Raw genomic sequence first — 27,450 nt, 5'->3', positions numbered from 1 at the left:
CATATGCCTTTGCTGTGGGAGCTCCAGGAGAATAATCCGGATGATTTTTGGAATTATCTCCGGATGACGGACCCCTGCTTTCACCAACTCTTGGCATTGTTGACCCCCTATATTAAGAAGCAGGACACATGTATGAGGCTTTTGTTTTATTTTTTGGTTGAATAATTATTTGATTTGGTATATTTTTGGATGCATAGAATGCACTTTTTGGTTAATTTCTATTGGCAGATAGCATGTCTAATTTTGTTTTTCTTTTTTAATGCACAATAAAAAAATTGTGGAGAATAATACTTGGCTATGTGTTTTACTTCAAATGACAGTTTGGGAGTAGGCAGTTACATTAAAAAAAATACAATGTAAAATTGACAAGGGACACCAACATGGTTGTATCTTTGATCTTAAAAACTACAGGATAATGGTGTTGTGGTAACTTGCCCAAAAAAAAAAGCATAATATTATTCTTGATATCACTAGAAAAAAAAAAGCCTTTTAAAATACGTTTGCCATAACTCCATCAGTATCACCAGAAAAGCAGCGTCTTTATTATCCCATTAAATAAAAAAGAGAATGTGCGCTGCATTTCGGGATTTCATAATTTGCCACGTCACGAATGTTAATTCTCCATTACGAACGCTAGTTTACAAGACCGACCGCTTCCAGCTCGTCCTTGCTTTCGTGCATGCGTGTTTGGACCTATGTACACATGCTTGGAAAATCCAACAACAGACATTTGTCTGCGGAAAATTTTAAAGCCTGCCATCCGTTTGTCCGCGGAAAATCGGATCGTGTGCACGTAGCTTAAGACTGGTAGCGGTGAAGAAATTTGTACTTTAGACATTGCCACACTCTATTATATGTAAGAGATGGTAGGGGGTCTTGTTTTTACAAAAAGTGTTTCCGAATTACCAAAAGAAAATAGTGTAGTCTTATAACCATGCCTGGAAAAATGTAAGAACTGACTTGGTTTCAATGCTTAATGGAGAGTACTGCCATACTGTCTACTTAGTCATCAAGAAAGAACGACTCAGACTTTTTTGCTTCATGCGAGTGCAGTTTTATTTTAATTGTATTACTACACACCAGCACACAGTTTGTGGGTCACCCCTGTGAGAGAGAGCAGTGTTCAGTATGCCAGCTGAAGAGAGCTTGCATAAAGGATCGCTCTACATGAAAGAGTGTTGATAAAGCTAAGATATATCTTGCTCCTATATAAAATAAGTACATCTCTATTACCTTGCAAATAATAAAATGTTTACTTTTTTTTTTTCATACAATTCTCTTGGCTTTTACTCGTTTTATGTAATAACCTATCATAAGCAGCAGCAGCAACTTAAGCCAACCAATTGGTTCTATTTATAATAGTACTCTAGTAAATAATAGTTTTGTTGCCTTATTGCACTGCATTTCTCTTATTAATTTATTAATATTGCAAGGTGTAGCAACCCAAAAAAAATCTATAATTCACTGACCTGCATACAATAAACTAAATTCGGATTGGCTGGAAAGGTTTATGACAACTGGCAAGGTGATTTAAGAAGTAGGCAGATCAAGGGAATTTTTTTTTTTTTCACAAAAAATTACTTTTTCATAAAGGAGCAATTTCTACTTTAGCTGCAAAGTTAAACATATAAAAAATGAAACAGACTTTTAATGGGTGTTTAAAAAGGGATTACAAAGCAAAATACCTAAGGGAGAAACCTCACGTGGAAGTTGAATCCGGGAAGTGACTCAGAACCTGTTTAAAGCCTAACTGAATTATCAGCCTCTGTACTAGAAATGTACCTAGGGTACAGTAAAATCACAAGTTTTCCATTTAAGACCCCTATATCCCACCCCTCGCCCCCGCCAAAAATACCCCTTGAATGCAGTATTCAATATTGAACGCAGTGGTCCCTCTGCATCGTCCAACATGCCTCCGGGTGTGTCAATCAGCAATGTTTCCTTACCTGAGCAAGAAGCATATTGGACTGATGGAGAGGGACTGTTGCGCTCACAGAGTTAAATATGGGGTTTACAGCCCTGACAGGGGGGCACACACAATTAAAAAAAGAGAAGGAACTGACATGTCAAACTAATGATTTTACAGCACCCTGGCTTTATTATTAACACTTCAGGGCTCAGTGTTAATTGGGCTTGAAGTTTCATAGAGTGCCAATTCCTTATCAGCTTCCATGTCGAAGTTCTCCTATAATAGAGGTACACACAACTCTGACTGGTTTCATTTGAAGTACAACTCCACGTTTGTTAAAATTCCCTGTGCGTCCATTATGCGCAAGGATTTTAGCATTGCATAGTCACGATGGTTATTGTCTGATGGAAGAACCTCTGCACTTTACTTACATCCTTTGTGCTGATGTCTTTTCCCCTAAAGTCCCAGAACTAAAAAACGAACAGGAAAAGCAGTAATCCAAACAAAATAGCAATAAATGAAGAATATTTTGGGAACATGTCTGTGTACATGTCAATTTCTGTCAGGTTTGAGCCCATCAAATGTTCAATTCAGAATGTTTAATCAACTTTGGATCTACAGACCGCTATGTAGTAAATGGGTTCTTAATGAATGGATACAAATTTAATGGACTAAGTTTTTGTAGTCACGGTTTTGGCAAATCTAAACTAGAGTGTACAGAAATTGTGTGATCTGACTGTAACATGTATGGGCAAGCTTAGGACAACCGTAGTTGTCTGCTTTTTTGAAATAGGTGATTTTGTAATCCCAGAAGGGTTTGTGCCGCAACTTTGTATGCTAGGTCATCATTTTACAAAGTGGAGTTACCCTTCAAAATGAACCCTTCATGAAATAACTAGAACAGCAGTCTTTGCTGACCTCTTTCTGAAAATGCTAGCTATCTAGCTGTGTGACCTAGTCATTCCCTTGGAACAAGTGTGTAGTTCTGATTTTAAAAGTTGTGTTTGTTCCAAGACCGTGACTTGCTAGTAAAGGAGGAAAGCTAGACAACTAGCATCCTCAAGGAAGGTAGCAATGGCGGTATACCCATTTCTCTTATAATTCCCTTTAAATCTAGACATTGCTTGTGCTTAGAAAGTCAACCATTTCCGGAATTTACTTCAGCCTCTTGGCTCACAAGTATCTGTTGACAATCGACAAAATGGCTACTTCCAATGGGTAGAACTGGCACTACTGTACCCTAGTCAGTTAAAAAGTTAAGTCCATCAACAGCTTTTACGTTTTGAAAGGGGGGTGTATGTTACAACTCATGAGTGCTTAATTCCTGAGGAACTCCAGCGGTCAGCAAAATTGGCTCATTTTAAACCACCCCTATGTTTGCATTTGGTTTAAAGCAGATCTGTGGCCAGGGCATGAAACTGCTTATCTCTACCACATTGGTAATGTAAAGGAAACATAGCTGTAAAATATTAGTGTACTGGTCAAAAATCTTTTCCTCATGGATCCTTGCACAGAGTTGTTACATTGCTATGGGTGCCACCATTTTGGATTCCTCCAGGATAGCCAGAGATGGGCAATTACCTCCCACTCTCCCTACATCTGGATCTGCACATTTACTCTGCCCTGGTTCCTCCAAACCGAAGCACTCGCAATGTGATCTCCCTGCAACAGTCAGGCATTTACTTGTAAATTGGAACACCCCCAATCAGTTCCCATGATTGGTATTGGTTACACTCTACAGGTTGTTAGGCAAATAGCCTGAGATTATGAGAGAGCTGCAGTTTCACAAATAAGAGTGGAAGGAAGCAGGGTTAGCAGGTCGAGTAGACAGTGACTTGAATGGAGTGGCTTTAGCTATGATAATCCAGTTTGAATTATGACTAAAGCTGGCAATAGATGGTTTTAATCTTGGACGGTTACTTCAAACAATGTATTGGCAGGCTGAATGTACCCAAGTTGATCGATCAACTTGGCCACAACCAGCCTGTCAGATATTTTACATAGCCGCTAGCAATAATCATTGTGTTCTCCAAACAAGAGAACACAATGGCTCCGTGGGAGGGATTCCTCCATCAACACTGTGTTGATAAGGAAAATCAATCGATTTTCTTTCCCTCCAACCACACGCTCAATCTATGGCCGTCCTAAGTGTCTACACAGTCTGGAATCTGGTAGAGCTTGTTTGGAAGGTATTTTCAAGCTTGTTAAGCAAATTAGATGTCCATAGCCTCGCCGCTGGTTCCCTTTAGAACCAAATATGATTGTCCAAGAAGTACTGTTCTTCTCTGAAGTCATAGGTACTAAAACAAAATGGATCAACATAAACTCAGAGCTGGATAGACTTAACCTTTTAAGAAGCAGGTTTTAAGTGCACCTTGATACTGGCTCTTGCTTCAACCCCTTTCTTTCTTGCCAGGACACAGGAGCTATACCACAGGGAAGAGTTCACTCACATAACTGCTCTGCAGTTTAGACCCTCCTTTGCCAGTTATGCCTGCAATTTTGGCAGTGAAAGGGTCTTTTTCATAATTGTACAAAATGTAATTTCTTTTAGAACCCAATTGCATATATCCACAAAGTCCAACAATGGCAGTTTTCTCCTTCAATTGTATGGCCAATGTGACAAAAGCAGACTCGCAGGTGAGCAAACAAGCATATAAAGCCTTGTGTTACCAACACCTTTGACTTGTCATAGAAAAAATATTGGGCTTCTTTTAGCATAAGGTGAGTGAGGATAGCTGCCATCCGCCTCTGAAAATGCTAACCCAGTGCCTTTGAATTATTGACCTGGAGCAAAGTAGCAGCCTTGACTTGCTTTTTCTAATCTGCATGCTTGTTCAGAAGCAGTGACTCTGAATGTATTGGAGCAAGGCAGGCAGCATTTTCAGAAGGAGGTCAGCAATGGCAGCCTCCATATTGCTCTCTCCTTTATTATCCCATCAGAAATCCTGTTTGATACAATGACATCTAAATGAATTGAATGCTGTTTAGAACTCAGATGAAGTGGCACATATTAAAGCAAATGTCAATGCTCCAACAGACTGCAACTTCCCTAACAATAACAATGATCCAAAGTCTGCTTTTGCACATGGCTATACCATCCTTAAAGCACAATTAAAAAAAAAATTGCATGTATGGTTACCATCACCGTACAAAGAAAAAAAAAAAGTAACATCAACTTGAATAGATGGTGGGGGGGGGGATGGTTGTAGTTGTAGGAGCAATGTTCCAATGTATGACCTTAGGTTTTCTGTCTTCAGTCAGCAGGTCAAAAAGATTGTTTCCAGAAAAATGGGCTTGTAGGCACTTTTAGGACAAGTGATCATGCATGATGCTCCAGCATAGGTTCCTGGGTGCTGTGAATTTAGACTTCTGGTTGGGAGGCTACTGGGAATAAATAGCTTATACTTAGAAGGGTTTAAGATGAGCTATTCAACTGGAAGTCCAATGTTTCAGTCTCTGTTTTCAAAGCACCTTCTAAGTTCAAAGTCCAGTGTCTCTTTCACATTGTTCATCCACAGACCAGGCTCCCCAATCCATTTCAAAATCAAATGTTCCCCATGGACCTTTATAGCTATTGTCATGGTTCTAGCGCAAGGCAAATAGGTCCATGAGGCCAAGTCCTTATCTAATGTACCCTTTCCATGCAATTATCAAACATTGTCCAAGCAAAGCTTCATATTTTGGTGGCCCTGGTTCCTCCAGAAGAAAGTTCAGGTCCATAGACATTAATCCACCTTGATGTCTTTTCAAAAATACAAATGTACTTTTTGATCCGTTATTGTGTCATGTCTAAGTTGTAATGAAGAAGTATAGTAATATTCGGAGTCAGTAGATGGCTCTTTGGTTTTAAACTGGTTGACTTCCTGAAGAGCTATACAGACCAGCGGTCATCAACCCTGTCCTCAGAGCCCACTAAAAGGCCAGGTTTTATGTATTACCTTGGGGAGATGCAGACTAGAATACTGCAATCACTGAGCAGCAAATTATATTACCTGTGATGTATTTCAGTTATCTTGCAAACCTGGCTTGTTAGTGGGCCCTGAGGACAGGGTTGATGACCACTGATACAGACTATTCTAGACTGCAGAACCTGCTTTGGAATGGAAAAGGAGCTCCTATTTAGGAAAAGTATTGTGTAAGGCTCTGGGTGTTGACAAGTATATTAATATTCCCATTGCCAAATGAGGAATTGTCTGGCATAGGTTAAGTCTGCTTTGCTCTACAGCAGGGGTCTCAAATTGGCAGCCCTCCAGCTATTGCAAAGCTACAAGTCCCATCATGCCTCTGCCTGTGGGAGTCATGCTTGTAACTGTCAGCCTTGCAATGCGTTATTGTAGTTTCGCAACAGCTGGAAGGCCACCACTTTGAGACCCCTACTCTACAGCAATCAAATCTGCAGTGGAAGATGACAGCAGCAAAATAAACCCATCAGTTACTGAAGACCAAAAGATGAATAGGTAGAGCTTCTCATGACCCAAAGCTTCAACTACGGTTGATAGGTGTTGCCTCCTGCTGTCACAAGGCAGCGTAAGCACATGCACCTGAGACATCTTGTCAGGCATAAAACTCCCTTTAGACCAAAATCTGTTATTTTACCTGATCTCATTTCAGTCATGAATCCTGTGTTCACTTTGACGTGTACTTAAAGCAGAATTCCAGCTTTTGTTACACTTTAGTTTAGAGGGCCACTAGGTCCCGCACTAACATGTAAGGGCCGCTGGATGTGCGGTATAAACTGTATGTAGCTCAGGCTACGTACAGCATACTGCACTGTGTTCTGGGTTGGAGCCGAGACTTCCTATCTCATACCCAGAACACATTAGAGTCTATCTGATCGGCACTCAGCCCATTCATAGAAAGCAATGCATTCTAGCAATGAATATATAGCTTCCTCTGATTGGCTGAGTCAGATGTTGTGACATCATCAGCCTGCTTCTCTTAACAATACATTTTAGCAATGAATACAAAGCTTTCTATAAACGGACGAACGCTGCTCAGACAGACTCTACTGTTTTGGGTAGGAGACAGGAAAGTCCCAGCACCAACCCAGAACGCAATGCTGTATATAGCTGAGGCTACATACTGTTTATACCGCACATTAGCTTGGCCAAAACCAACTAAATGTAAAGTGTAAAAAAAAAAAAAAAAAAAAAAAAGCTAACGTTCAACTTTAAAGAGCACCTCCCCCAAAAATATTTAGTTCTGAGTGGTGGCTGATTAGGGCAGTTGGTGGATAAAATTCTCCCTGCAAATAAAAATATACCTGGCCTGAGAGAAATACAGAGGCTACCAATTCTGGCCTTGTTCTAAAAAATGCTAGTTGCTTGGCTGTTTGCTTTCAAGTCTCTGATCTAGATTAAATTTACAGTAAATTAATGTCAGAGAAAATTCCCAGCTACCCATCTCTGTACTTGAATCTATTGGATCAATATAATAATGGGTCACATAGCATTTTCACAATAGGTTAAAGTAGAATTCCAGCTAAAGCCTAACTAGTCTTAGAAAATGCTCCCTCCCCTTTCCTAACACCTACACTAGTACCTGTGTAAAAAAAAAAAAAAAAAAAAAAAAAAAAAATTTAAATACCTACCTATTTTCAGCCCGCTCCAGTCTGGTCATGTGATCTATGTCAGCAACAGCTGCAAGGGAATGGAGAGAGCACCCAAGAAAACCGGGAGTGATGAGGTCACCCATAGTTCGGCTGTTGTCAGCAGTCCCTCCTCTCCCCTGCAGGTGCCACAGACTGACAGTGAAGCTGGATCATGTGACCAGACTGGAGAAGGCTGAAAAAAAGTATTTACATCTTTTTCAAACAGGTTAGTATTGGGCATTTTTAAGACTAGTTAGGCTTTAGCTGGAATCTACTTTAACAATAGTAGCGTACATATTTCTCTAATGGCGTTTTTTTTATATTCTAATAAGAAAAGCATCTAGAGTGAAGTTTCTCCGGCAATATCCTCCCTTAGCTGCTGGGTCTGTTACAATTATTTACGAGCTCCATAATGGAGAAATTATGGTAAGCTAACCAGAAGCAGCAAGAAGAGTAAATCGCCAGAGGAACTTAATCTTCACAGAAGAGCTCTGGATACCAATATGATTACACCCATCAACTGAGCTAACCCCTCTCCACCTAAAATTTGGATTTGAGCGGCATTGCTTTAAGAAGCAGTAATATAAGCGTTAGGTTTGATTCTTATGATATAGACCAGCTGAAGAATTTGAAAACAGTGGGGCTGTTTTTTTTTTTTTAAACCGGTATAAAAAAAAGCGGAGCTCCTGTCTGCAGTCAATGAGGGTTCATCTTTCAAATGAAAGAACCCGATTGGCTGTCATAACAAACGACTTTTAAATCTGTTTTTTATGAACAAGCCCGCGTGCGCTTAGACCTCTGACACCTTACTAAGCTAAAGTGATGTCTTTTTATGGATGTGCTTTTACACACAGTGGCCTCTAGTGGTCAGTCATGATTACTCATGTTTGCTGAGGTTTCAAGTGAGTGCTACATCAAGTGCTTGAGAAGTGAATTAGGTGTCAGAACTAAGTGGATCCTCCAGATCTTATGTGCGTACTAAAAGAATATCGTAGACCAGTGTAAGGCAACCAACTTCCCTCTAATTGTTCAGCATAGTAAAGGCATGCCCTTATAACTTAAGGGGATTTAAAGGAAATTGCAATCCCTGATTAGATCAAGGTTTACATTTAAATTTTAAAAGGGAATGGAAGTATCACCACCTCCCACGAATCAAAGCAAACACTAAAGCTGTGTCAATCTGTCCAGCAAAATACAGCCATTCCCATACATACATAATATGGCTGGACTGCAATGCCAGATTTCACCAGCAGCGCTATACTTTGGTTCAGAAGGAGAAGACTACCTCATTTGGAAAGCTTAGTTAGGGTTTTCCTAGAAATCCCCTACAACAGTTGGAAGGCCACTGGCTGTCTGACACACGTCTCCCCAAGTATGGAAGTGTTCATTCTAGGAGCTCTTGCACAGCCCCTATTGGTTCTGTTCTTCTCCTGCTACACTTCACTGGGCCTTAAACCTTTCCTGATTCTGCTGTTCAAAGAACTTTTTCCCAAACTCATAGAAGCTAATCATGATGGCGCAGGCTGGGGCGACCTTGATGACTCGAGGCATGAACCCTGCAAAGAGAAGAAATGGAATATGTAAGGAGCGGGAATGGTGGGGCGAGAAACCCGGCTCACCAGAGGAGGTAAGAAACTTCACCTGCAAAGAGGCCGCGGGTTCCAGACTCTGCACGGATTCGACGCATGGCTCCCCATGTGGATGATGATCCCTTCTGTTTCGATGAACCTGGAAGAAAATGCATCAGATTTCAGTCAACTGTATTTGATGTGCCCCATCGTTCCGCTGTTTAACCATCCATAACTTGTTTGTTTTAAGTTTTATTTTGCATTTCCTTTTGGAGAAAGTTCCCTATTTTGCTGTACTCATCACCCTCCATCTTTATGAGGGTCAAGACATTCTGATGGCATTTCTGCGCGAACGTTGTTATAATTCTTATGTGCATTATGCTTGAACTTTTCTCGATAAAAACTAAGTGAAAGAGGAAGAGGAAATACACCAGATTTCATTCAAATTTAAAGAATGGCTGAAAAAGATTTAAAAAGTCTGGGGTGGAATTAACAAACAGTGGCACAGGCTTTATGCCTGCACTGTTCTATGCTGAGAAAACAGAGCAGATCTTACTCCTAGTAAAGCCGCGTACACACGAGCGGAACATCCAACATAAAAAGTCAGACGGAAGCTTTTCATCGTCTATTCCGATCGTGTGTATGCCTCATCTGACTTTTTTTTTCGAAAATTCTGACGGACCTAGAAATGGAACATGTTCTAAATATTTTGACGGAACCAATTCCTATTGGGAAAACCTCTCGTCTGTATGCTGTTCCGACGGACCAAAAACAACGCATGCTCTGAAGCAAGTACGAGACGGAAGCTATTGGCTACTGGCTATTGCACTTTTTCTAGTCCTGTTGTACGTGCTGTACGTCACTGTGGTCTGGACGGTCGGACTTTGGTTTGACCGTGTGTAGGCAAGACCGCTTGAATGGAATTCTGTCGGAGAATCCTTCGGAGTTTATTCAGACAGCAAAACCGGTCGTGTGTACACGGCATAAAGAGGCGCGAGCCCCTTTTTTTTTTTTAGTGAGCAGTGATCTACTCCATGTTCTATTCTGCATCTGTGACAGAAATGGCAAACTTCAGTAGAAGTGTACATGCTCTGGAACCTACTGCCTATGCCATAGGTGCTCAACCTGTGCCCCCCCCCCCAGCTGTTGCAGAACTGCAAGTCCCATCATGCCTCTGCCTTTGGGAGTCATGCTTGTAACTGTCAGACTTGCAATGCCTAATGGAACTTGTAGTTCCGCAACAGCTGGAGGGCCACAGGTTGAGCACCCTTGGCTTACCCCCCCCCCCCCCCCCCCCATCACTCAGCTTAGAGCAGGAGGGCGGTTTCCCCCTGCAGACTCTGCTCATGCAGTATGATCACTGCACAGAGAGGCATGGGAGCGAGTTACATGCAGTACGCTGGGTGAGATTTGGTGGGGATCTGTGGTAGTTTTCTATACTAAAAACTGCCGGAATCTCTTTGTTATTAAGGTGCAGACATTGTGCCAGTTTCTATTTCACACTGAAAAACACCTGAATATGCAGCACGCCCCACATGCCAGTTTCCTGAGCCATTATTATGGCAGAAGAAGCTTCGTTAATTCCTTCATTGTATAAATAAGCAACTAATTCTTTATCTCCTTTCAACAAAAAAAGTAGTCAATGTGGCATCCAGTGTTTCAAAACCTTTAAGTGATATTAAAAGGAAAGAGGTTGCTTAAAAAAACAAAACAAACATGTTATACTTACCTGCTCTGTGCAGTGGTTTTGCACAGAGCAGCCCAGATCCTCCTCTTCTGGGTTCCCCCCACTGGCGGTCCTTGCCCCTCCCTCCTGCCTAATGCACCCAGAGCAAGCAGCTTGCGCTGGGGGCACCCAAGCAGACTCACTGCCAAGTCGCTGCTCTGCGTGTCCCCACCCACAAGCACAAAGCCACGGCTCGGCCCCGCTCCCTCTATTTCCTCAATGCCTCAATGGCTGTGATTGACAGCAGCAGGAGGAGGAGCCAACAGCTCAGCCAATGAGGGGGGGAGAGTCCCCCGAGAGCCAAGGATGTCGTGCACATTGCTAGATCGCGATGCAAATCAGGTAAGTATAAGGGGGAAGGCTGCTGCACACAGAAGGTAAAAAATCCTGAGCCTTTACAACCACTTTTAGGTCTGAGCTCACCTGCCCACTACAGGCTTACAGAGGACAGATCGGGGGGAAGGCTCTTATTATTACATGATAGCACAAGACAGACAGCTCCAGCTGATTAAGAGTGCACAATACCAGTACGGTTCAATAGTTTTTCAGACAAGCACCAATCTGTAGTTTTGTAACACTATAATAAAGTCCATCTTTTAAAGTGGTTGTAAACCACAGCCGTGAAATGTGAACAGAGGGTGCAGTAAATCTGCTTCGATATAGTCACGTTTCAATCAGCATGGACATCACAGCTCTAAAAAGACAAAACAAACTTGTTCCCATGTAGGCTGGGTTCAGCAACTATAATGGATTATATGGCTCCAAAACAGACATGCAGATTCTGTGCTTAGCTGAAATAAATGTAAAAGGCATCCAGGAGTCAAAAGTTGCTGTTACCAACAGCAACCCAACATACATAATGCTCCTAGTCAAGCGACAAAATGTTTCATCCCAACTGTTTTTTGTTTTCCTATCACTACTACATGGAAGCTCACAGCACTGCAGCTAAACACAGTTACTACCATGTTTGTTATTGGAGCCGTAAAATCCATCATGCTGCCTAAACTGCGATTATACGGGAAGTGATTTACTGCACACTTTGGAGATTTTTTTTTTTTTATAGCAAACCATTTATCTTTATGTGGATCTAATTGTGCAATAGCGCCTTTTACATTCAAGTCAATAGCTACTGATTGAACTGTGTCTGTATCGTGGGGGGGGTGGGGGTCCTTGGGGGGGGGTCCTTGTTCAGAACATGCTTAGAATGATGCACAACTGTGCACCAGCATGGAAATACAAGTCTGTGGAGTGGAGGTCAGGATGAAGAAGACTCTGTTTTTACATAAAACTGCAGTGTTTTTTGAGAGAATGACATTAGGGTTAAATTAGTTAGCTGTGCACCACTAGAGGGAGCTGAAGGCAACATGAGATACAATGCTCTTGTACACCACTACAAAGTTTGTCTCATGTTCCCTTCATCGGTGGCCAGGAACCAAATGAACTAAACACACAACCTGCAGACTGGAGGTCCTGCTCTGTGATACCCATGGCCATCAGCAAAACAGCTACCCATTACAAATGGCTTTTTGGATCAGAATGCAAGAATAATGTGCTAAAACCTCCTACTGTACAGGCTACCATTGAATTTATGGTAGCCTAACTTCCCTCTACAGTTCACATCAGCTACCATGATTATGACCATTTTATATTTATTTATACATACATTATAAATTTTTTTTTTTTTGTTGTCTGATCTTTCCTATTGGTCAGAGAGCCTGTCCATTACATAAATAACCAACAGGGAAGCTTTGGCACATGTGAGGTCCAGACTTGAAGTTAAAAAAAGAAAAAAGACTAGAGGCACGTGCAACTTCAGCTGCTTATAGCTCCATCATACACTTAGCTTGAATTGCTCAGACTTGTGATAACTTGACTTTAAACACAGTGACATAAAAATGTTTGCAAGGCCCCTTTCACACGGGCAGACTGATCATATCCGCCTGTCAGTTTTTTTAGGTGGACCCGATAGGGCCATCTATTGCCCTCTATGCAGCAGAAGATTTTAACAGACGTGGTTTTGTTGACACCTGCCGACATCCGATCTGATCCTGTCTCCTAAAAAACAGATGGGGGATCTGTTCCCCATCCGTCTGGCGGATCAAATGGCATTCAAATGTAAATGGACAGGCAGTCCATTTACAGCCGACTGCCCATAGAGAAGGGTGTTCTGGGTCTGTGTCTGCACTGCATAAGCGCACATATTTCCCGCTGAGCAGGTGGACATCAACATAGCCCACCGTGTGTGGAAGGGGCCTAGGGGTTCTTTCTATGCCAAAAATATCTATACATAGGCTGCATTTATGTATCCTTCTCGCTTTCCAGCACTTTACCTATGTCCATGTTCCCTAGTTCAATCTGTCTGTGCGTCTTCACTACATCGAACGGCAGAGTTAAAATGGCCGCCACCTAGAACAGAGCGACATGGGGAAGGTTTACGTAAACACACAGAGATAAATGAAGCAGAATAGGTTACATCATCAAATGCATACAAAAAATAAAATAAAAAAACCTAGATGATCTGGGGTGTAAATACAGAAAAAACAAACCATGAATGAAGCAGTGTATTGTGGGGGAGTAACAAGGACTTACAGCTCCAGAAACAGCTCCTGATGTAAAGCTGATCAGAAACGGCATCTCTGCGGCTCCCCGCGACTTACTAAGCTTCTTCTTCACAAGCTCATAATTAAACCAGTACAGAGCTGTAGAGGCATAAGCAACACAGGATTTATTAGGATTAAATAAAAACGCTCTGATTGTATAAGAAGGCAGGATACAGCCAATAGATGCTCATTCTTCAATAACAAAGCAGCTTAGAAAATTTACAGCTGAACTCCAGGCAAATCTAACGTACACAAATGAATGCAGCTCTGTATTCATTTATACAACCTAAATTGTATTTTTTAAATGGAAGCAGTGTAAGTACATGAATCGGGCTCGAATAAACATCTGCACTCAAAACGTAGAGGGAGATGCAGCAGCCAATCAGGTGTGCTGCAGTTTAACCTCTTGCTGCCGGCCGAATGCACATATGTGGCCTCTCGGTGAGTGGACCTTCACGCTGAGCGGCCACATATATGCGGCCTTGTGTAAACATGAAACTGTGCTGAGAGTGCGCGCATCCAGTACAGTCACCGGTGGACACTGGAAAGATGCCAATGCATACTTGCAATTGGGAGCTTTCTGATCACGTGACCGCTGCGAGAACCAATCACAGCGGTAAGATGACCCAAAATGCCCGCCTCCACCTCCTGGCATTTACAACTCTTAAAGGGCCGGGAGGCGTCGGCTGGAACGGGTTAAGCCAGAGAAGGGAGAAGCCAGAGAAGGAGAGAGCAGAGTGACAGAAAAGAGCTTCTCCTTTCACTGTCCAGTTACAGGCTGAGAAAGAAGGTTGGGACCTATAAATGAGAGTAAAACTGTGTCAGGGGGGAAAAAAAAAAAAAAAAAAAGGGTCTCTTTCCTTGCCATACAGGGCTATGTTGTGCAGAAGAGTTGTATACATTTCAGGGCTGGATGGACAGAAATATAAATCCACTGACAGGTAAAGCACCACCCATTTGTGTATTTAGCAGTTTTGAATTGTGTGAACTGCGACTAGCACCACATGTATATTACTCCACACTGAATATTAGGCACCTAAGGGTGCCCTGTACCCTGAGGATGTTCAGTACAGAATGATGTCTACTAACATTTACCATACCTGAGAATGGCACATCCCGCAGCACTGTGGGGCCCCATCCCTTCCACAGCGACAGCCAGCCACTCTGAGATACAGCAGATCGCAGACAGGCTCCTAACTCGATGTATGACAGCTGGCGGGACTGCATTTTAGTACGGATCAGCTCTAGAGGACTGATGACTGTCACAGCGCCCACTAACAGGGAAGAACCAGAGAAATTATAAACTGCAATAAAAAATTAACACAAAGTACATCAACATTTGTGCAGCAACACTTACATCGAGAAAGAGCTCCAGCAATGAGAGGAATGTGACTGCCACTGTACCCCAGACCATAATACAGAAAGTCCCTCAGCTGATCGTAGCAGGTGAAATAGATAATGGTTGCTGGTACAGCCATCACCCTGTGGGGGAAGACAGAGAGATGGTCACCATGGTGGGGATTACCTCTTGAATACAGCTAAAGCACAGAAAACAAATTGATAAACATCCTTTACCAGATGATAGCTAGTTACTGTAACAAACAGAATAATTTATAAAAATTGGTTCGAGCAGGTCTGATGCCCACACCAAACCAGCAACACAAAGAATAAAATGTATAATCTGATTGGCTGCAAAGGCACCATCTCAATTTTTTTTTTTTTTTTTTTTTATTCAAATCAAAGGTCTGCAGGCCCTGGAGTCACAGAGAAAACTTCCTGAGTATTCTCAGAACTACACCTTGCACATGCACAGCCTGAAAACCAATCAAAAAGGTCCAGCAATAGCATAGTCAGCTGCAGATGGGCCTTTCAATAAAGTGATTCGAGTTCGGGAACGAGATGGCAGCACATTCTCCCCCCATCTGGAAACTGTACAGCGTAGTGAGGCGCGGATCACTAAGCTGCACACTGCCTATGCAGACAAGCATGGTGGACCATGTTCTTCACCACCACTGTGACATAAAAATGATGGCAACAGTCAGAAGACCCGTTCTGCCGATAGCCTAGGTAGTGAGAAGAAGGACAATGATATCACCCGCTCTCAGTCACAATACCCGCTGGGGTTGATTTACTAAAACTGGAGACTGCAAAATCCGGTGCACCTGTGCATGGTAGCCAACCAGCTTCTAACTTCAGCTTGTTTATTTATGCTTTGACAAAAAAAAAAAAAACCTGGAAGCTGGATTTGTTTTTATGCAGAGCTGCACCAGATTTTGCACTCTCCGGTTCTAGAAAATCAACCCCATTGTGTCTCTGCTGATGGCACAGGGAGGGAAAGGAGGGGCAGTGCTAGCTCTTGCCCTCACTAAAGCCAGCCATAGACTGTTCGAATCTCAGCCAGTTCAGCAGGTACTGGCCGAGATTCGAACCATGTATGGGCAGGCAGGCTGATTGTACCAAAAGTTGATCAACTTGGGTACAACCAGCCTGTTAGATTTTTCATGTGATTATTGCCAGTGGCTATAGCCACTAGCAATAATTGCTGTGTGTTCTTCTGACTGGGATGGCTCCCCCCTGCTGGGAGAACACAATAGCTCCACCAAGGGAACAAGGAAAGCTGCTCCAGGTGAGCGAGTCTCTGGTTAATCCCCACACACATTAGTCAGGTACTAGCCCAGCTCGCATGCTGTGTAACAAAGAAATAATTCTGGACGGCTGCACTTCCAAAAATCCTTTTATTGAAGCTTCATATGGCAAGTGGAGCAGGTGACAAAGAGGTAGACGCGTTTCGCGCAAATGTTTGCGCTTAGTCATTACCTATTGGAACTTGTCACCACAATCACCTATATACTGCTCTAATGTGTCATCATTAGGTTACAGGTGAACTAACCAATTTAAACTAGTACTGAGATGGTGTTACAAAGCAAACCTGGCTAGAATACACGGTACTTACACTCAAATCTGATGTTTAAGAGTTCGGTCCAAATCCACTGTCAGAAAAAATCTGATACACCAATTGAACTGGAGCAAACTCGACACATCAGTCAAAATCATTGTACAGTTACAGCAACACACAAAAAATATTAGAAAATAGAAAACATGTATACACACACAATGAAGTTGACGTTGAGAACAAATGATTTTAAAAGCAAAGTGTTAGAACATCATGAGTCTATTAGCACCTATTTCTCTCTTCACCTTTTTTTTTTGCCATTGACATTCGAGACTATGCACATACGTTGGGAGTATGCCAGTATCAGTCCCCATGATGTTCTAAAATCATTTGTTCTCAACATCAACTTCATTGTGTATATATATATATATACACACACATACACACACACACATATACATATACATACACACACATACACAGTGCAGGTTTTCTATTAATTTTGTGTATGTTGCTGTAACTATACAATGATTTGGACTGATGTGTCGAGTTTGCTCAGAGTTCAATTGGTGTATCAGATTTTTTTCTGGCAGTGGATTTGGACCGAACTCCCGAACTAGCCGGGTTTTCTTTGTAACACCAGCTCAGTACTAATTTTAAATTGGTTAGTTTACCTGTAACCTAATGATGACACATTGAAGCAGTATATAGGCGATTGTGGTGACTAGTTTCGAAAGGTAATGACTAAGCGCTAACATTTGCACGAAAAGCGTCTACCTCTTTGTCCCCTGCTCCATCTGTCAACCACTTGTCACATGAAGCTTCAATAAAAGGATTTTTGGAAGTGCAGCCATTTGGAATTATTTCTTTAAGCTCCACCGAGGGATTTTCCTACCAACACTGACTGTGCTGATGGGGGAATGGAGAGATTTTTTTTTTTCCTGCAACTATGGCTTTGCAAGCTCCATCTATGGCCGGCTTCAGGCACAAGACCCGCTGCCCAATGAGAGGTAAGGCAGTGCTAGCTCTTGCTCTCACTCAGTCACAAGACCTGCTGCCTATCTGCAAATAGCCCAAGAGAGAGGGAGGTCGGGGTTGGCTTTCACTCTTACTTCATAGTTCTTTTTACAATAACTATGGCATCTGGCATCGGATATATAAATATAGTATAATCCATGCATCCACTTTATTGTGTATATCTTTGGTCCAAACAGTGCGTACTGTGGCAAGTACAGACATACCTCACTTTAAGGTACACAATAGGACCAGAGCATGTATGTAAAACGAAAATGTACTTAAAATTGTGTAAAAAAAAAAAAAAAAAAAAAAGTAATACACAAAAGTACACATAAAATGCACACAATTGCAAAACAAAGCCCTATATTTTATTAAGACTGTCTATCAGCCAAAGTCCATCTCCAGATGTATTCCATATTTCCTGTCCTGTATATCCATTCAACCTGTAAGGAAGCATGAAATATATCTCTCACAAGCTTATAACAGGTATAAGTCATATTATGACTTATACCTATTCTTATAAGCTTGTGAGAGATATATTTCATGCTTCCTGACAGGTTGGATGAAACTATACAGGACAGGAAATGTGGAACGCATCTGGAGGTGGACTTTGGCTGATAGACAGTCTTAATAAAATATAGGGCTTTGTTTTGCAATTGTGTGCATTTTATGTGTACTTTTGTGTAATTTTTTCTAACTTTTGTTCCTTTTGATCCAATGATGGATTAGTCTCATTACTATTTAACCAAGATAAGAATTGAATTGTTCCTTCTACTTGATAAATTTAATGATTAGATGAATGATGATTATGTACCAATGAATTTTAGTTTTAAAGTTTGGAGGAGGTTCGAGGTATGATAACAGGTGAAAGTGCTTTTTGAGCAACAGTGATAATTGAATTAGTGTGACACACCTGTGAGGCTACACCCTGCAGTGTTAGTATAAAACATGTGGCAGAAAGTAGATCATTACACGAAGCCTGATGAAGAGCACGATATGCTCTTTAGGCTCGGTTCACACAGGGACGACTTGTCAGGCGACCTAGTCGCCTGACAAGTCGCCTCCCATTCTGTGCTATGAAACCGTTCTAAGGGGAGCGACGCAAGTCGCTCCGACTTAGAAAAAGGTTCCTGTACGACTTTGGGGGCGACTTGCATAGACTTCTATACAGAAGTCGTTTTGCAAGTAGCCCAGGCAGTCGTGTGCAGGTCGCCTCGGTGAGGCGACCTGCAAGTCGTGCCGCCTCTGGTGTGAACCGAGGCTAACTGTACAGTAGCATGTAACCATTTTATGCCTTGAAGAGCATTTGATATAAAGAATTTTTGCATTGGAGAACGTGTCCCGTGTTGTGTCTCTCTCTCTTTCTCTCTCTCTCTCTATATATATATATATATTCTACATATGTGTGTATCTGTCCCTCAATTATTTATATAATTTATGTCATTGTGTTTGAAGAATTACCAGCAATAAACCTCTTGTTACTAACCGATCAATATGAATAAAAACAACACAACCTCCGCTCTCTAAAAAGTAATTAAAAAGAAATAATTGTTTTATTCTTCTGTGACAAATGTCATTTTCATTCTGCAATTAGGACAGCGCAACCCTCTACACTCCCTGGATAATAAACACCATGTAAGCAGAACTTCTGCTCTAGGAGGAAAATTCAAGGCTGACCCAACCAAAAATAGTATTGTAGCACTGGGTGGACATCACCCACTGCCTTCTAATATCTGTTAGATATATTTGGCGATAGCTTGTGTCTCTGCATACTTTCACAAGGCCATGACCATGGCATCATTCTCTTACTGCCAGTCTGTTTCCTGAATGTAATATAGAATCCTTAAGGTGAATAGGAAACCTTTATTATTATGAAGTGTACCTTTACATGGTTTTGTTAGGACAAAATAAAAAAAAAAAATGGAGTGAACTGTGTTAACCTGCTAAAACAAAACCGTTCCAAAGTATCCGATTGCCTAATAGGAAAATCAATTCATGTTCCTGATCTATGACTCTGGATAAAAGATTAACAGCCAGCTTATCAGTGCTAACCCTTATATAACTCAGATTTTTATAGTTTGTACGCATTGAGTTGCTGAATGAAAAAAAAAAAAAAAGTGCACAAAAATCAATGCAATAACAGCAGCAAGATGTAAATTTAACACCCTGCACCCTGCATACCCCTCCCTTTCCTATTCTCCTTGCAAAGGTGACATCCCTTCCTCTATTCCCAGTCCCATGAAACAGCTTAGTGACTAAAGATTAGCCCAGCATTGTCACAGGGGGGCAGGAAACAATTCTTCCCCTCTTTCTGACATCCACAGTGCAGAAGAAAGCTTGCAAAGGTTAAGCCAGCCATAGATGCAAGCGATTTTCTTTCCTGCAACCACTGACTGTGTTGATGTGGAATCCCTCCCAATGTGATCCCTTGGTGAGGGGGCAGTCATTACTGCTAGTGACTACAAGGCCTGATTCACACCTATGCGGTTTTTGGTGCTTTTTGCAGAAAACGCACTACAGTCCATTTAACGTTGCTTCCTATGGGACACGTTCACATTCATGCTTTTTTCAGCCACGGTGTTTTTGGAAAGGGTCAGGGACTTTTGAACCAAAAGGCACCGTAAAATAGACTTCAATGGAGCTGCAGAAAAGCGTTTTTTTTTTCTTGCCCAATGTTGTTGGGCAGCTTAAAAAACGCACTACATGCTTTTCTGCAGCTTCTCCATTGAAGTCTATGAAACCAAAAAGTAGACCCTTTCCAAAAACACAGCAGCTGAAAAAAGCATTTATGTGAACATGTCCGTAAGGAAACCCTGTTAAATGGACTATAGTGCGTTTCTGCAAAAAGCACCAAAAAAAAAACCCATAGGTGTGAGCCAGGCCACACAGCCACTTGCAATAATCGCATGTAAAATCTGAAAGGCTGGTTATACCCAAGTTGATCGATCGAGGAACTTTGGTACAATCAGCCTGCCCATACATGGTTCGAATCCTGGCTGGTCCCTGCTGAACTGGCTGAGATTCAAACCGTCTATGGCCGGCTTAAAGGGGTTGTAAAGTTGTTTTTTTTTTTTTTTTAAAATAACAAACATGTTATACTTACCTTCACTGTGCAGCTCGTTCTGCACAGAGTGGCCCCGAACCTGGTCTTCTGGGGTCCCTCGGTGGCTGTTTCAGCTCCTCCCCGCAAGCATTTACCACCTTCATGCGAGCTCCCTCGCACGGTGGTGAGTGCTTGCGGGCGCGCTCCCGTGATACAGCTGGCGGCTATAGCCGCTCGCTGTATCACTCGGCCCCGCCCCCCGGCGCGCCGCGTCATCGGATGTGATTGACAGCAGCGCGAGCCAATGGCTGCGCTGCTTTCAATCCATCCACTGCAGCCAATCAGCGACCAGGCTGAGCTGCAATGAAGCTGACGAGGACGAGGAGCAAAGATTCGAGGCGTCAGGTAAGTAAAACGGGGGGGCTGGGGGCGGCGGTACTGTCAAAAGTTTTTTCACCTTAATGCATAGAATGCATTAAGGTGAAAAAATTTTTACCTTTACAACCCCTTTAAGGATGTACAGCTGGGTAGGAGGGGGCATGAATGGACCTTTCCACTTTACCGTGCATGACCAGAGAAAAGGGTTGCTTCAGGGGCTTTAATAAGCCAAGATAAAGCTTGAAAATGTGTGTACTACATGATATATGTTGTTCAGACCAGCATTCACAAGCCCTTTACTTACAGTGTTGGGGGAAGGCCACTCCAAAGTGATGTTAACCCCTCATGGCGTGTGATCTTCACAAAGGCATCCTAAGGTGAAAAAAAAAAATTGAATAAAAAGGTAAAAAAAGGAAAGAAAGAAAGAAAAAAACGCCTTAAAAAAAGAGACTTCAGGATTCAATAAAAACCTACTATTAAAGTGGTTCTAAAGCCTCAAGTTTTTTTCTACCTTAATGCATTCAGGTAAAAAAAACCTTCTCTGCTGCAGGATCCCCCCAGCCCCCCTTCTTCTTACCCGAGTCGGATCCAACTTAGCGACGTGTATGAGAGCAGTGGTTCTCGCCTCCTCATTGGGCAGATTGATACCAGCGGGAGCCTTTTGCTCCCGTCAACCAACTCCAGTGATGAGGAAGCGCTGCCTGTGTCAATGGACACAGCAGCGGGGCGAGCCCATACAAGTGCACCCATGGGAATTGGTTTCCTATTGCGGGCCCCAGCAAGAGAGGAAGAGCGCTGTCGGGGGGCCCGAGAAGAAGAGGAGCAAGTAATTATAGACATGTTTTTTTTTTTTTTTTTAAAACAAATTCCTTTACAACCACTTTAAATTTTAACTTTAGACAAGCAGATAAACAGAGAGCTGAAATACATATATGGCAATGGGTCAGCTCATTTTGTGACCCAGGCCCCATTTGCCAGACAGCACAGCTAGACGCTTGGCTTTCATTCACATTGGAGCGACTTGTCATGTGATTTGACAGGTCTAATTGCATGACAAGTGGCACCCTATTGTTGGCAATGGCCATGTTCAAATCAATGCGACGCCGCCTGTGCAGTGCCGCATTAATATGAAAAAGTAGTTCCTGCACTACTTTTGGTGATTTCAGGTGCGACTTGCATAGACATCTGTGCAGGACGCCTCACAGATGTCTTCAAAGTCGCACTGACATGCGGCTTTGAAATCGTGCAATGTCAGATGAAGTCACCCGACTTCAAAGCCACATGCAATGTGAACGAGGGCTTAACCTCCACTCAAAGTCCAGTAAAGCACACATCATCAGTCTGCTGACTGGATAATGAAGGAGCAACAGCACACTGATAAGATCAGCACTCTGCTCACTCTACCCTCCTCACTGTTAGTGATCAGCTCAGCACACAAGTCCAAACCTGCCTAAACTATCCCCCGGGAAGTTGAAGCAGACAGCCACTCATAGGCAGTGGAGGCATTCCCTGCCCCACAGCTACACATATGCAAGGGGCTTGTATTTATGGGGCTGTGGGGCAGGGAATGCCTCCACTGCCTATGATTGGCTGTCCGCTTTGACAGCTTCCCAGTGGGAAAGTTCGAGTGAGTTTGGACTTGTGTCTGAACAAGCCTGAGCTCATCCTTGTCCACTGGGCTGTGGACCTTGTTCAGTCCTATGGCTGGGTCCTTACTAATGGAGTATGTGGCCATCCACAGAAATATGGACCGAATCAGCAGGCATGTGTTGTAGGGCAAATACACACACACACACACATCTATGAAATAAATACTTGTAGTAGTTATTTTCTATTATTATTTTAACCTATAGTTAAAGTCAGATTGTAAGGGTTCGTTTGTTATTTAAAAAAGAAAAAAAAAAAAAAAAACACACATATCATACTTACCTCCACTGTGCAGATCATTTTGCACAGAGTGGTCCCGATCCTCCTCTTTTGGAGTCCCCCGATGGCTCTCACGGCTCCTCCCGGCATCAGATAACTCCCTAGGAGAAGCGCTCTCCCGAGGGGGTTGCCTTGCGGGCACGCTCCCGAGTCCAGCATTCGGCGTCCATAGCCTCCGTAATGTATGACTCGGCCCCGCCCCCCACATCATTGGATTTGATTGACAGCAGTGGGAGCCAATGGCTGCCCTGCTATCAATCTAACCAATCAAGCCCCGGGCAGAGAGACAGCGAGACAGCGCGTCCCCGCCAGGTCAAGTTCCAGGGCTCAGGTAAGTCACTGCCAGGTGTTTTTTCACCTTAATGCATACGATGCATTAAGGTGAAAAAACATGAAGGTTTACAATGCCTTTAATTAAAGACAGTCTATCAGGAAGCAAAAAATATCTATATCAGAAGCTTCTGATGTAAGCTGCAAAGGCACATAGTGATTAAATGTGTTCTGTCTCGTCACCTCCTTGTAAATCGGGAGTCTGGGAGGCAGTAAAATGTCTGCTTCCATCTGACACTTTGTGCTAGATTCTCTTTAACCACTTCAATACCGGGCATTTATACACCTTCCTGTCCAAGCTAATTTTCAGCTTTCAGCGCTGTCGCAATTTGAATGACAATTGCGCGGTCATCCAACACTGTACCCAAACTAGATTTTTATCATTTTGTTCCCACAAATAGAGGTTTCTTTTGGTGGTATTTGATCACCTCTGGGATTTTTATTTTTTACGCAACAAATAAAAAAAGACCGAAAATTTAGAAAAAAAAAAAAAAAAAGTTTTTGTTTCTGCTAAAAAATTTTGTAAATAAGTAAGTTTTCTTCTTCAATGACGGGCACTGATAAGGCTACACTGACGGGCACCAATGAGGTGGCACCGATGGGCACTGATGATGGGCACTGATAGGTGGCACCCCAGTCTTAGTCCCTAGGGTTCAACATTGAGTTGGCCCACCCTTTGGAGCTATAACAGCTTTAACTCTTCTGGAAGGCTGTCCACAAGGTTTAGGAGTGTGTCTATGGGAATGTTTGACCATTCTTCCAGAAGCACATTTGTGTGATCAGGCACTGATGTGGATGAGAAGGCCTGGCTCGCAGTCTCCACTCTAATTTATCCCAAAGGTGTTCTATCAGGTTGAGGTCAGGACTCTGTGCAGGTCAGTTAAGTTCCTCCACCCCAAACTCACTCATCCGTGTTTTTATGGACCTTGCTTTGTGCACTGGTCCAAATCATTTGGTGGAGGGGGGATTATGGTGTGGGGTTGTTTTTCAGGGGTTGGGTTTGGCCCCTTAGTTCCAGTGAAGGGAACTCCTAAGGCGTCAGCATACCAAGAAATGTTGGACAATTTTATGTTCCCAACTTTGTGGGAACAGTTTGGGGATGGCCCCTTCCTGTTCCAACATGACTGCGCACCAGTGCACAAAGAGTTTGGGGTGGAGGACGTTGACTGGCCTGCACAGAGTCCTGACCTCAACCCAAGAGAACACCTTTGGGATGAATTAGAGTGGAGAGTGCAAGCCAGGCCTTCTCATCCACATCAGTACCTGATCTCACAAATGCACTTCTGAAAAATGGCCAAACATTCCCATAGACACACTCCTAAACCTTGTGGACAGCCTTCCCAGAAGAGTTGAAGCTGTTATAGCTGCAATATTGAACCCTACGGACTAAGACTGGGGTGCCATTAAAGTTCACGTGGGTGTAAAGGCAGGCGTCCCAATACTTTTGACAATAAAGCGTATATTGAACATTGGGTATGGCCCTTTGGTGATGTTAGGGGCCGCATTTAGCTCATAAGTTGATAACCACTGCTTTAAAATGCCTACAAACAGTAAGACATTGATTCTAAGCTTTTAGCTCACTATTCAATTTTTCTGCTCACTTTCTGTTTAAACTTCAGCTGGGCTTTAAAGTGGTTGTAAACCTCCAATTTTGAGTTTTACCTATAGAGAAGCCTAGAATAAGGCTTAGCTATAGGTAGTGGAAATATCTTCTAAATGTGTGCCGTTTAGGAGACCATTACCTTGTAGTGCGCCAACGATGTCATCGGCGCATACGCTGTGAAGAAAAGGAACCTCCGTGCTGTTTCTTCACGTGCAAGTGTCGTGGCTGACGTCACGCGGCTCCAGCCAGTCACAGAGCCGGAGTCCACGGGCCAAAAAGGAAGAGGGGTGAAGATGGACATGGACGCGGCCACCAGCCGCGACACCTTGGTGGACATCGCGGGCTTCGTTTGTAAAGTGACACATAATGGGCAAGTATGCAATGCATACTAGCCCATAATGCCTTTACTTTGCAGGGGAACAAAGAGCAAGTAAAACCCATCAGGGTTTAAGTAAAGCTGCAGGCTGGCAAACTACCCTTTGCAGAGGAATAGCTATTTAAATTGCGTGAATTCACACAATGGTTTCAGCTTGCCTCAAGCAATGCAGACTTGTGTGGACGAGCCGGTATATCTGCTCTTCTATATCTGCACATTCCTGTCTAGGTCTACATTCACAGGCTTCCCACCTATGACCCCTTTTTGCACTTACCAAGGTTCCATTGAAGTATGTGGGTGCGCGGTACCAAGTGCTGCAAGCTGTGGCATGCTGGCACACAAACAGATGGTCCATGAGTCCATTACAATACAGGAAGCAGCGCCCTGTGTGGGATAACAGAGGAAGAGATAAGAGGATGAAATCTACAAACCTTGGTACTTAAAAAGGTAGATGAAGAGATTAGGAAAGCCAGGAGTGAGCAGGAAAATGGTCAGAGAGTGTTAGAAAAATAATAAACATTAGTGTACGGAGGGAAGCTTTTCAGGCAGTTTTAGTTTGGTGGGGCATAGTGTCAAGCAGGCTCGTGATCACAGCAATTAACAGTGGACCTCATATATAAACAAAAAAAAAAAAAACAAAAAAAAAAAAAAAAAAAAGGAAAGGAAGGTCCGGCCCATAGCACCTCGACTTCAATTGTAAATAATCTAATGCAGGCTGGGAAATTAACTGAAGAAACCAACTGGTTTATATGGGCAACTTGGACATTTTCCTCCAAGGATTTATATAACAGACCCATTCTGTCAGTGAGTGCACATAACCACGGCATACAGGGAATAATTATCACCGGGGAAAGACAACAAGAAAACTAATTAGACTACAGGATAAAGCAGGACAGAGACTGCGGATACAGAGTAACCACAGCAACCAGGGCTAAAGCTTCATTGCAGGCACATACAAAAACACGCAAATAATGCAGATATGTATTTATTAAAAGGGGTTGTAGATATTTAATTTAGTAGGTGAGGTTGAAAAGAGACACAAGTCCAACCTACGTGTGTGATTAGATGTCAGTAAAGGTTCACTTTTTAAAAAAAAAAAAAAATAAACATGGTATACTTACCTCCTCTGTGCAACCGTTTTGCACAGTGGCCCCGATCCTCCTCTTTTGGAGTCCCCCACCGGTGTTCCTGGCTCCTCTGCGCATCGAGTGCCCCCTCTGAGACCCACATTCCAAGGGGGCACCCGTGCAGCGTGCTCCGGAATCCTGCTGCTGCGTCCATTGACACAGACAGGAGGACTCGGCCCCCGCGTCATTGGATTTGACTGACAGCAGCGGGAGAGCCAATGGCTGCTGCTGCTGTCAATCTATCCAATGAGGACCCAAGACAGCGGCTGGAGCTGCTGTGCTTGTTCTCGTCGCTGGAAAGATCGGGTTCAGGTAAGTAGGGGGGGGGGGGGGGGGCTGCTGCACTACAGAAGGTTTTTTCACCATAATGCATAGAATGCATTAAGGTGAAAAACCTTGAGGGTTTACAACCCATTTAATAAATCATTAACTACTCCCCGACCAGGCTTTTTTGGCACTTTTTGTTTATACGTTTAAATCAATATTTTTGCTAGAAAATTACTTGGAACCCAAAATACTATAAATTTTTTAGCACAGAGCCTAGGGAATAAAATGGCGATTGTTGCAATTTTTTGACCTCACGCGGTATTTGCACAGCAGTTTTTTTCAAATAAATTTTTTGGAAAAAAATTTTTTTGAATGAATAAAAAACAAAAAAAAACACAATATATATCCGAATTTTTTTGTAAAACATGATGCTACCCTGAGTAAATAGATACCAAACATGTCACACTTTCAAATTGCGCCCACTCGTGGAATGGCTACAAACGAAGGGATCTAAAAATCTCCATAGACAAAAGTTTTAATTGCCTTTACAGATTACCTGCTTAGAGTTACAGAGGAGGTCTAGCGCTAGAATTATTGCTCTTGCTCTAACATTTGCGGCAACACCTCACGTGTGGTGCGAACACAGTTTACATTTATTATTGATCTTATTTATTTTACTTTTTATACTGTCCCTTTAAAAAAAAAAAATGTAATCACTTTTATGCCAATTACAAGTAATGTAAACATCCCTTGTAATAGAAAGAAGGATAGCAGGTCCTCTTTATGGCAAGATCTGGAGTCAAAAAGACCCCAAAACTCTTCTTTACCTTTAAAAGTAAAAGACGAAAAAAAAAATTTTTTTTTGATCTTTTGCTTTAAAAAAAATGTATTTCCAGCCTGTGCTGGAAGTGATGTCATGGGGGGGGGGAGAGATTAGTGTTTGGCTGAAGCCATTTATTATCAATCAACTGTGTTTACTCTTTTTAAATCATAATAACAGGAACTACCCAAATGACCCTGATCAAAAAAGTTTACATACCCCAGTTCCTAATACCGTGTATTGCCCCTTTAACATCAATGACAGCTTGAAGTCT

General features: G+C 42.6%; 1 protein-coding gene across 2 annotated transcripts in view; it reads right to left on the bottom strand.

The window, feature by feature from the left end:
- Window positions 1-1,030: 1,030 nt before the first annotated feature.
- The window catches only part of SLC25A39 (solute carrier family 25 member 39), a 44,573-nt gene continuing 18,153 nt past the window's right edge, over window positions 1,031-27,450 (bottom strand). For both annotated transcript variants that reach the window (XM_073607744.1, XM_073607745.1), the window contains 8 exons: window positions 25,237-25,346; window positions 21,032-21,099; window positions 14,754-14,878; window positions 14,497-14,670; window positions 13,386-13,495; window positions 13,127-13,202; window positions 9,144-9,230; window positions 1,031-9,058 (listed from right to left, as the gene is read on the bottom strand). In XM_073607744.1, coding sequence (XP_073463845.1) covers window positions 8,943-9,058; window positions 9,144-9,230; window positions 13,127-13,202; window positions 13,386-13,495; window positions 14,497-14,670; window positions 14,754-14,878; window positions 21,032-21,099; window positions 25,237-25,346 — 866 coding nt within the window. In that variant the 3' untranslated portion in view covers window positions 1,031-8,942. The remainder of the gene's footprint in view (window positions 9,059-9,143; window positions 9,231-13,126; window positions 13,203-13,385; window positions 13,496-14,496; window positions 14,671-14,753; window positions 14,879-21,031; window positions 21,100-25,236; window positions 25,347-27,450) is intronic.

The sequence above is a fragment of the Aquarana catesbeiana genome, linkage group LG12, assembly GCF_042186555.1.
Source record: "Aquarana catesbeiana isolate 2022-GZ linkage group LG12, ASM4218655v1, whole genome shotgun sequence".
Classification (NCBI taxonomy): domain Eukaryota; kingdom Metazoa; phylum Chordata; class Amphibia; order Anura; family Ranidae; genus Aquarana; species Aquarana catesbeiana.
The sequence above is the reverse complement of the archived record's forward strand: the minus strand, read 5'-3'. Positions and strand labels throughout refer to the sequence as shown.